This window comes from Lagenorhynchus albirostris, chromosome 4 (assembly GCF_949774975.1).
Source record: "Lagenorhynchus albirostris chromosome 4, mLagAlb1.1, whole genome shotgun sequence".
Lineage (NCBI taxonomy): Eukaryota > Metazoa > Chordata > Mammalia > Artiodactyla > Delphinidae > Lagenorhynchus > Lagenorhynchus albirostris.
Window position 1 is genome coordinate 41,508,246 of NC_083098.1, and position 11,711 is coordinate 41,519,956.

The following is an 11,711-nucleotide window of genomic DNA, read 5'->3' on the forward strand; positions in this document are numbered from 1 at the left end:
CTCCGCAACGGGAGAGCCCACAGCAGTGAGAGGCCCGCGTACAGCAAAAAAAAAAAAAAAAGCTACAAGGATATATTGTAAAACATACAGAATATAGCCAATATTTTATAATAACTATAAGTGGAGTATAACCTTTAAAAATTGTGAATCACTATATTGTACACCTGTAACTTATATTGTACAGCAACTGTACTTCAATAAAAGAAAAAAACTTTATTATGGTAAAACATACATATCATAAAATGTACAATTTTAACCATTTTTAGCTGTACAGTTCAGTGGCATTAAGTATGTTCACATTAAGTATATCACCACCATCTATCTCCAGAACCTTTTTATTTTCCCAAACTGAAACTCTGTACCCATTAAACAATAACTTCTCCTCCTCCCTTCCTCCCAGGCTCTGGCAACCACCTTGCTACTTTCTGTCTCTATAAATAATCTGACCACTCTATGTGCCTCATATAAGTGGAATCACACAGTATTTGTCCTCTTGTGACTGTCTTATTTCACTTAAAAGGGACTACTCTTTTAAAAAAAATTTATTGAAGTATAGTTGATTTACAATGTTAATTTCTGCTGAGGGACTACTTTAAAAATATTTAATTTAATATTTGTGTAAAATATTTACACAATGATTATGATTATTATAATTTTTAAAATTGTGTAAAATATTTACATGGTTCCAAGTTGAATTTGCAAGACAAGTTTCATTCAGAGAGGTCTAGTTTCTATTCCTGTCCCCATCCATACACAGGCAACCACTGAAATGTTTTTGGTTTATCCTTCCTTTGTCCCCCCATCCCCCCCTTTTTTTGCTATAAGCAAACATATTTGTATTTATTCCCTCTTTCTTAAATGGTTGCATACAAGGATGGTAAGTAAATAACAGTATACCATATATATTTTCTCTGTCTTGCTTTATTCAATATTTATCAATATTTCATGGATATCATTCCTTATCATTATATAGAGATAGAAGTTCTTAGTTCTCATTCACCTTAACAGCTCTTAACTCATAATTCCTAACTGATTTGTCAGATGTAATACTGACAATGTTTAGGACCACACTTGGAGGTTACATACCATATACTTTCCTAATACTTGTTGAAAATCTGTAGCAACTGCATTTGACGGAGAAAAATGTTCTTGTGACATCAAAGGATTTCTCAGAAAAGTCTCACTAACCTGGGGAAATTAATGGAAATATTTAAATTATATAGATAATTTCAACTGGAGAATTACATAGTAAGTGTTTATTTGAAGCAAAGTCTGGCAGAAACTTTCAATAAAAGAAACCAGAACAGTTCTAGAATTTTGGTGGCAGGGTATCTTTTCTATTTTAAAGATGCAGTATTAATGAAAAGTGTGCTCATATCTCATATCTCGTATCGTGAGATTGCAGGTGCTACCTTGATTCTTTGGTATTGGTATTTCTGAAGACTTGAGGGGACTTGCAGATGTTCACCTCTGGCAGACAAGGAAGGATAGGAGTCACTGATATTCTCTAAGTAAGTGCTTTTCATTTTCCCCTCCTGCTCTCACCCTCAAAATCCATTCAATGATAACAAAACAATCCCAACTAAATGTCATGAGACTATCTTCCAAACCCTATAGGGTTGTTATATATTTCAAAGCTTTAAGAAGGAATTCTGACAATTGTTTGTACTTAATGTTGTATCACCCGAAAAGCAGTGGTAAAAATCATGCAGTCTGGTTTTGGAAAGTTGGAAAAGTTGGATGTTTTTCCATAATGGCAGAGAGGGAAAAAAAAATTAGAGTATAGTCAGTTAAATGGCTAACAGTGTTTATCATGTAGATGCTAACAATTGTCTAGGCATAAATGTAGAGTGAATTACAATATTAGGCCTTATAATCCTTGATTCTATATATGGTTACAGTTTGAGTTGTGTTAAAACAAGTTGGTACACTAAACAAATGAAATATATGCATAATGTGACTGGAGAATAACTATTAATAACTATAGTACAGCTGACCGATTTTTCCATTAATATTTTTTGTTAAAATATTTTTCCTAAATTATATATTTGTGAATAAAATTGAAGATTAGTATTATTAACTTTTTAAAATAAGAAAAAAACATACTATTTGGATCATAAAATTACCAGAATAATGGTTTAGCCCTAGTCTGTCTCTGAGACTGCCTTTCACAGTCTTATTCTAGTTGGAAGTTAGACACTGGGTGATAGTCAGCAGTAGATGATATCTATTGAGAAGGTTAACTAGGCTTTAAGAAATTTATAAAATCTCATGTATCTGTATAAGTACATACACATAAGTACTCTATCATATTTCATATTTGTTGGCAACTTTCAGGTAAAACGTTCTCTAAAAGTAGTATATCTTGATTAAAAAAATTTTTTTTCATTTAACTAATAATTGATTCATATTTTCTGCCAGAAGTGTCTTATCTATAATTATTTGAAAATTAAATACATATGCTATTGAGAAGGTATATTAAATATTAGTAAAGCTTAATTTTTCTTATTTTTAAAGAACAAAATAAATATGAGAGATTCCAAAGATGATCTGGGTTAATCATCTTTGTAGATCTTGCTTAAGAGTTAGGGGAATTGTAGAAGCAGAAGACAGATGAGGGATGAAGGTAAGAAATCTCTGAAAGTCACTAATGGCTCTGCTATATAGACAGATCTGCTTTTGGTTAGGGACATTATTACCAATAAACTATAAAACAGACCTCATAATTTCAATAACTGAAAAAGTCAAAGCAGTAAAAGAAATTACTTACATTTTTAAGAAATGCAGATGGTGTTACAGTATCTAAGGCATTGTCTGAGGCACATAGGTAAGTGATTCCGTCAATAAAGAGAGTATGGTAGACAAAGCTTTGAAAAGAATACATTCAGTTACATGATAATATTAAATTAAGTACTGATACAGAGAATTTAATTTCATTTTCAAGCTCTCATTAATAGTATAAAAACTATGTAGATAACTTTTTATAATCAGAATAATTAGAAATCTTTCATACCTTTGAAAAATTAAACTATGTTAAATAAAAACTCTCTAAAATGTGAATATGCATTTAAAATTGCATCAATAAAAATAAATTACAATAGAGAAAATTCTAATAATCTAATCATATATATTTCACATGCCTTTGATGGAAGTCATTCTCATTCCAAGACTGAATCTAGATTCTGATCAAAGACAAAATGCTATGTTCACTGATTTTTACTATCCTTATATTTTTAGGTAGACATATTTAATTTTGGCACTTCTTGGCTTTCTATTATGATAGATTAGAATTTGAAAGTTGTAAATTCCCAAGACCAAATATTCTAGAGCACAGGATGAGTCCGGGAGGGGGAATTAAACTCCCCTATAGTAATCCAGTGTAGCTTTTCCTGACCACTCCAACTTCTAGACCTTTTGTGCCTTCTCAGACTCACTTATTAGGAGGCTAGAAGACTCTTGGAAAGTGCTTCCATCTTTACTACCCAACAATCCAGAAAATTTAGGAATATGGCAACCAAAATAGTTGCTTGGTGCCTAGGCTTTAATCTAGTCATTTTTGAGCACTCTATATCCAAATGGTTAACAGGCAACAGGCCTGTTCAAATGCTAAACTGGATAGATATGAGAATGAGGCATCTCAAAAATAGGTAGAAAAGATAATCCCAGGGGCAGAAAACTTAAGATATGTGCCCCTTCAATATAAATCCTTGATATCATATCATGAATACAATATGCTACAAATATTTTTAATGATGATATTAATTGACATGCATAATATCCACTAGGAAAATATTTTTATTTTTAAATAGGGAGGAGTCTTCACAGGAAAAGAGTTGCTAATTCTGTCATCTCTCCAAAAGTTATATATGTGTTCTAAATTGATACTGGATGTGATTTTAAATTTATGCTTAGTGTGTTATTGGTAACACTCAGAAACCATCCTTAAATATTAAAAATCTTGAATACCTGATGACTAGGATATATTGTTAACTGACAAATGCAAGATGGAGAAAAGTGTGTATGATGTACTGCAATTTATGTATCAGTCTCATTTCCTAACATAAGGGAAGTACAAATATATGTATGTGTCTCTTATAGAAAAAAAAAAAAAGGAAAATGATAAACTAAGAACTTATTCGAAATGGTTACCTACATAGAGGGAGAGAGAGTAGTGTGAAGAGAGCGATGAAAATTAGACTTTGTGAAGGAAACTCATTTTGTAGATTTGACTTTGGAGCCATATAAATGTTTTACATAATTATAAAATGTTATTAAATCAAACTTTAAAGAGTGCAATCCTTAAAAATAAAAAACAAAATAATAAAAAAAAGAACTTAACTTTATATCAAGTCACCCAAGCAAGAGATGGTGGCAGAGGTTGTCAGATTCTGAATATGTTTGGAAGGTAAAGACAACAGGATTTGCTGATGGGCTGGGTTTGGAAGTAAAAGAGACCAAAGTCAAGGATCCCGAAGGTTTTAGGCCTGAGGAACTGGAAAGGTGGTATGTGGAAGACTGCAGGAGGCGTGGCTTTGGACAGAAGTTTGAGATGCCCATCAGACATCCAACAGATATGTGGAATGAGCAGCTGGATATACAAGTCTGGAGTTCAGGGAAGAGGTCCTCAAAAGATTCAAACTAGAATGTTCAATATAGGTAAGCCAAGAGTAGAGGAGGAAAGAATCTCTTTTTGATAACATTCCAGCTAACAAATGAAAACAAAACTAGAATATCACCATTATGCAACCCCCAATAAATTAATGGCTCTAGGGTGTAGGCAATGAATATCAATGGCTACTAGCATGCCAAAAGGAGATATAAGCAGGTATTTTATACCGTCTGATGAAAAAACACCTGCAGTCTTGCCAAAGGGATTAGGCCACTGGATCCAGCCACTTGGACCATGGTGAACTGCATTTTGAATATGCAATCAGCAAAACCAGACTGAGCGAAACTCTATAGGTCCTTCAACAATAAATTGTAAGGAAAGAAAAGGGGTGGAGGGGAATATGTGGATTAAAGAGACTTAAAAGACACCAAATTAAAAAATGGGCAGAATTGGGCTCTTGTGCCTGAGGATGCTTATTTAGGTACTGAGGCAATGAAGAAACAGGATAAGTGACTGCTACAGAATTTGGAACGGTGGTTGATTTGGGGGGGAGGGAGGAAACTGTGAATGGGGCAGGATACATGGTAGGGAGTTTTGGGGATACCTGGCAGTGTTCTATTTTTTGGCTTAGATGGTAGTTGCAGTTGGTTGGGGGAGGTCCTTTGAGAAACTTCATAAAACTATACATTTGCTTGATGTGGCTTTTGTATTATTTTACAATATAAAGGTTAAAACACACCTCGTCTTAAAAGGACAATGATGAGTCTAAAAATAATAGATCTCTCTTATTCCCCACCTGTTTTACCAGCAAAATATTTACTTGGGACATTACATAGTTTAATCCATACCATGTGATGTCCCAAGTAAAGTAGAGTGATGTTATTAAAGATATTTTCAAGTGGAAGTTTCCTTTTTTATTAATGAAATATTTTGGGAATAACTAAAAAGGTATGGAGAATAAGATAACAGGAACACTTGTAGACCTACCATTCAGTCAAAATGTTACAGATACAATTAATGTCCCCTGTATACCCTTCCTCAATTTCTCCTCCCTTCTCTTTTGCAGAGGTAACCACTATCTTGAATTTAATGTTCATCATTCTCATTCATGATTTTATACTTTTACATATAGAAGTTCTCCTTTCTGAGAGTTCAGTCAAGAGTCTGTATAAGAAATATTTTTCCCCATGTCATTATCACTGTAATTATCAGCTGGTAATGATTAAAAAATAGACTTTTATTAGAATATACCTTACCTTCCCATTTGAATTATGGTCTTTGGTTCAGCTCTAAGAAGCACTAGTTTAAGCACTGTTGCCGCTGCTTCCTAAAAATAAATTGTCAGCATTTACTTTGTAGAAGATTGTAGTGTCTTTTATTACTCATCTGCTTAATTTATCAATGTTCTGTTTAGTTTATTAAGGAACAACTGTTTCCTAGGAGAACTAATGGGTGGTTATTCATAATGCATGGTAAGAGGCAAGTTATCATGAAATGTTCATATGAATATGAAGGAAAATATTAAAATTACATATACATATACTTTGTGTATATACATATAAGTGTGCAAATATAAGTTGCACTAATTAGCCCTTTTCACAGCACATTATTAATATGACTGGGAAAATATTTGACTATCTAATCAAATATCTTTTCAGTGACTTCTACGAAGCTATACATAAAATGTTAATGGATTAAAAGTATTCAGCTTTTAGTCTTTGAATAACCTATGCAGTCTTCTTTTTTTAGATTAAGATAAAATTTTTACTCATTATTATTCACTGACATCTTTCTATTAAACAAATAATTGCTAAGATCCCTTCTACTTATTTCTTTTTTTTTGTTTGTTTGGCTGCGTTGGGTCTTCGTTGCTGTGCGCGGGCTTTCTCTAGTTGTGGCGAGTGGGAGGTAACTCTTCGTTGTGGTGCGTGGGCTTCTTGTTGCGGTGGCTTCTCTTGTTGCAGAGCATGGGCTCTAGGCATGCAGACTTCAGTAGTTGCAGCACGTAGGCTTAGTAGTTGCAGCACGTGGGCCCTACAGTGCACGGGCTTCAGCAGTTGTGGCGCGTAGGCTCCAGGCACATGGGCTCAGTAGTTGTGGTTTGCAGGCTCTAGAGCACAGGCTCAGCAGTTGTGGCGCATGGGCTTAGTTGCTCCGCGGCATGTGGGATCTTCCTGGACCAGGGATTGAACCCGTGTCCCCTGCACTGGCAGGAGAAGTCTTAACCACTGCACCACCAGGGAAGTCCCTACTTGTTTCTTATAAGGCTCATTCTTTGGGAGAAAATTTGCAAGGTATTATGATTATCCATAATACCTTAAATACAGTTAATTATATGGAATCCCACTAATTGACTTTAGAAGTGTGAAAGGAACCTGAAAGTTACCTAAGAAGACTTGAATAGCCACACTCCTGATTAACTTTTCATTTTCAAAAAATGACACTTGAAATAAAAACGTTTTGGGAGAGAAAAGCTTGTTATTAATGGTAGAGAGTAAAACTTGAAATTCTTGGTATTACCAGAAAAATCCAGGCAATATTCTCTAGGAAACGATTTCCTAAGAAACATTAAGGAAATTAAGAGAAAACATAATCTTTCAGTTACTCTATTCTCATCACTGGAACATATTCCCCTACCCTTCCCAAAGTGTCCCTTTTAGAGTATATAAACTATGAAATCACAGAAACATGTGAAACAAAGCAAATGGCAACATGAGGCAGTAAAATAATTGACACACTGGACTGTAGTGCCATTTCTGGAGTTGAAGTGCTGCACAACCTAAGAAAATGAGTTGTCTGGGTCTGTTTCCTTGTGTGAAGAATGAAAGGATTGGGTAAGATGATCTCTGCAGTCCTGTCCAGTTCCATTTGATTTCATGATTAAGCTTTGGTAGATACTAATATTTTCTAATGAGTATAAAATATTTGTGACATTAATATTTAGCACTGAAGGAAGATATGATAGAACTGTGCCTTAAAGCTCCTTCTCCCTGGTCAGCCTTCCACATAGCAGTCATTCCAGACCTTTAATCCTGTCCCCCAACTGCATACTGCTCCACCACGTTCCACTTTCTTACTTCCTTGCATGCTTCATAAAGAGAGGCCAATGGGCTTATAAACTACTTCAACTTTCTGACTCTCTCCCTTCATAATTAATGAAGTAGTTATTGAGAACATACTATGTCCAGGCATGGTCCACTGTAAGGACAGAGTTGAAGACAGTCCCTGTCCTGAAGGAGTCCGATGGCAGAGACAGTTAAGTAAAAGAAGATTCCAGTTCAACCTGGCAAGTAGTTTGGTAAAGGGATGTAAATTAGCCTGGGCATAGAGAAGGCTTCAAGGAGGAATTGAGAAACATCTCAGAGCACAGAAGAGGTGACACTGCTAAAAAATGGAGACAGGTGGGTTCCGGGGAGAGGGAACAGGAGATTGGAAGGGAGATCTTGGTGAGACTGGAGAGCAGCATGAAGTTCAGGATGGCTGGAGCACAGGGACAGCTGGGGAAGAGAAGGAGGTAATCATGGAAAAGCCCTACCAGGGAGGGCTGTGAATGCCAGGCTAAGGACTATGAACTTTACAATGAAAGTAATCAGGTGCCATCCAATGATTTTAAGCAGGGGAGTGACAGGATCATATTTGCTTTTAGGAACAATCCTCTGAGAAGCAGTGTGGAGGCTGGTTTTGAGAGGGACAAGGCTAAGGTCTGGGAGATGAGTTAGGAGGCATCTTCAATAACCCTGGTGAGAAGTAACAAAGGCCTTGATGAAGATGTGGTTCAGAAACAAGGAGATGGATTCAACATGTACTCAGGAGATGGAACTGATAAAACTTGGTGGCAAAGAACACATTTGAGAGTGCAGAAGAGGGAAAAATGAAAGATGACTCCCAGTTTCCAGCTTGAATGGCTTAGTAGAGCTATGCGGCAAGATTAGAAATACACGAGGAGGAATCCACTAGGAAAGAATTAATTTAGTGCTGGACATGATATGCTTGAACTTCTTCTATTAGGCAATCTACTCGTGGAAAGAGATTACCTTGAAAGCAGATTTGGCAGTGATCAAAATAAAGGTGTCCATTTGTGTGAACAAATGTGTCAAGTTAAAAGAGGACTAAAGTTAGAACCCTGAAGAACATGGCATTCAAGGGACTGGCACGGAGGAGAGCCTCAGAAGGAGACTAAATTCCATGTCTATATCCATACCTCCTCCTTTCCCCAAGACAGCATTCCTCTAAACCAAGGCTCACATCTCTACTGCCACACTGGATCCATTCCTTTGTGCTCCTTCAGGTCTTGCTCTAACCAATAATCACTGCCCCTTATATCTTCAACCTCTTCTCCTCTCCATTAGCCTATATTCAGGTGAAGGTTTTCCCTGTATTAAAAAATGAGGCCCTTTCCTGGACCATACTTCTTCTAGCTTTCACCCTCTCTCATTCCCCTTCTAAATTCTTGAAAGAACAGTCTAACTTCACTCTCTCTACTTCCTGGTTTCCGTTCACTTGGCCTAAAGCCATCTGGCTTCTTCTGCCTCTACCTCCACCACTATCAGTAGGATCACTTAACATTTCCTAATTGTCAGTCCAATGAACACCTCTTGGATCTTGTTCAACTTCTCTGGGTCATGAGACATTCTTGTAATTTTCTTCTCTCAGCTTTCAGAATACCACTGCTCTCATTTGGTGACCAGCCTCCCTATTCTATTCTTAACAGTGTTCTGCCTTTTGGTACTCCTTTCTTCTCACTTGGGCACTCTTACCCACTTCTACCATCTTTAACTGTTAGCCCTGACCCTCTGACTGCTACCTATTGGAGCTTTTAATGACTTAAATCTTTTGGGAATAAGATGGAGGAATAAACACACAAACAGATTGGCTATTTCCAACCGGCAACAAAATTCAACCTGTCCCAAATTGTACTTTCCGCCCTTGCATTTCCTCTGACTTCTTCCCCCAGAATCCTGCCTCCATCTGTAGTTTCCATCTTGTTTAATGCCACCTAAGAAAAAAATTTGACAAATCTTCACATTGTATACCTTAAACTTACAAAATGTTATATGCCAATTGTATCTCAATAAAGCTGGGGAAAAAAGATTAAAAAAAACAAAAAGAATCATCCTAGGCATGGCCCTGTTCCCTATCCTACATATCCAGCCAGTCATTAACTCCTGAGGATTAGTTTGCAAAGTCTCTTTAGGATCTGCCCACTCCTCTCCTTCTTCACTGTCATTGCCTTAGCTCAGGACTTTAGATCTCCTAGATAAACTATAACACCACCATCCAAACTGGTTCTCTTCCCTCCAATCCCCCTTCTGTATTGTAACCAGACCAAAATTTCTAGTAAATGGATCAGATCTTGCTATTCCTCCATTTATAAATCTTTAACCGCTCCCTGGTTTCCCTTGGATAAGAGAACAAACTGAATATAGGACCTTGCATCAACTATTCTCTGTCCACTTTTCTGACCTCAGCTTTAGCTCCTATATACTGCGATCCTGTGCTCTAGCCACACTGAGGTTCTTGCGGTTCCCCCAAACACGCCATTCTGTTCCCTCTGCATGGAGTCCCCATTCCCTTTTCCTGGGGCAGGCTAATGCTCACTCTTGTAATACTTTTAAGCCAAGTACCTCCTCTGTGGTTGGCAAGCAGTCACCCATCCTGAGTGCTACAGGAGCAATCTCCATCTCCCGCCACTGAAATACTTTTTACATTGGAGGAAAACGAATGAAGCCCTTGGGTATAAAAGGACAATGTGCTCATCAAGGGACAGCTCCAGGCGCCGTCTTCTCTTCCTTGTTGCATCCCCTACACCTTTACCCCGGGATTTTGCAACTAAAACACGTTCAATAAATGTGTGTTGAACTCCAGGCCATTTCTCCGCGGGGGAGATAAAAACTTTAAAGGTCTCCGGAATTAAACGTGACTGCAAATCTCAAGTATGTCACGTGCAGCACCAACCCTAACCCCTGGGCGACGCACTTGCGGCTCGGCCGGCCGGGAGCGCTAGTGGCTCACGCCGGGGATTCACCATCTCGCAGGCTAGGCCGTACGCAGGGGCGGGCCTCAAGCCTCAACAGCCCGCTCCGGGCAGCCCCTCGGCGCTCCGTCCTGAGGGGCGGGTCCAGTGGGCGCCACCCTCGAAAAGTGGAGCCTACGAAGGCTGAGGTGACGACTCAGGGGTACCTGATAAGAGCCGCCGGTTAGGGTCAGCTCCGCTAGGACCGCTCGGCCATTTGCAATGCAGCTGTAGGCGATCGTCATAGTGGGCGAACTAGAGAAGTACAGGTTCCCGCCGGACCTAACCGCCCGCGACAGTCTCGGGACACTGACTGGGGCGTGGCTCCGGGAGGGGCGGTGTCTGCGCAGGCGCGAGGAGCGATTGATGGGCAGGGAGGGAGGCGGGGCCCTCCCTTACCTGGGCTGAAACTGACGAGATCGGGCAAAGTCTCTGGAAAAACTGGCTTTGGTTAAGTGAAGTCTTTCTTCGTAGTCATCCTTAAAATCATTTAGGAGCCAGTTACTTCACAGTGTTTACTTACGTAGGATTCATTCTCAATCTAGGACATGTAAAATAATAGACCTTGATTTAAAATGAGATTCATTCACGAATTCAACAAGTACTGGCTGAACTCCCACTGTGCGCTCCCTAAGTGCTTGGACTAACAGGTATGCAAAAAGATAGGTTCCAGACCCTGACTTTTAGGAGTTCATGTTCTAGTAGTGGTCACAGAGGCACATGTAGACAAGTGCCAATCTCAAGTGACAGGTGTGCACTATGATTGAAAGATAAACTAATCGCACAAGTTGGAGCGGAGGCTGCTAATTCTCCCTGGGAGAGGGAGCAAAGCTTTCAAAGTCACTGTCCGATGGAGAGGGTGGGTTGGAATTCTCTTAAATGGGGACGAAAGGTAGGACAGTCTAAGCAGAGGGAACAGCTCTGTGAAGGCTTGGAAGAAGGCAGGCGGGTTCAGGGAATGGATGTGAGTGTGTGGTAGAGGAAGGGTGTGTGGTGGAGTGGGTAGGAGATGAGAAGGGTAGGAGTGGTAGAATGACTTGTTATCCTAGACCTCGAGTTTCTTGACAAGAATTTTTAAAAGTGCTTCAG

General features: G+C 38.5%; 1 protein-coding gene across 1 annotated transcript in view; it reads right to left on the reverse strand.

Annotated features, from left to right (window-relative positions):
• Positions 1-10,880, reverse strand: part of LOC132519260 (uncharacterized) — a 31,281-nt gene extending 20,401 nt beyond the window's left edge. Inside the window, exons 1-4 of the mRNA XM_060147193.1 lie at positions 10,790-10,880; positions 5,866-5,936; positions 2,771-2,867; positions 1,087-1,188 (exon numbers count right to left, since the gene is read on the reverse strand). Coding sequence (XP_060003176.1) covers positions 1,087-1,188; positions 2,771-2,867; positions 5,866-5,936; positions 10,790-10,867 — 348 coding nt within the window. The 5' untranslated portion in view covers positions 10,868-10,880. The remainder of the gene's footprint in view (positions 1-1,086; positions 1,189-2,770; positions 2,868-5,865; positions 5,937-10,789) is intronic.
• Between the last annotated feature and the right edge of the window lie 831 nt (positions 10,881-11,711).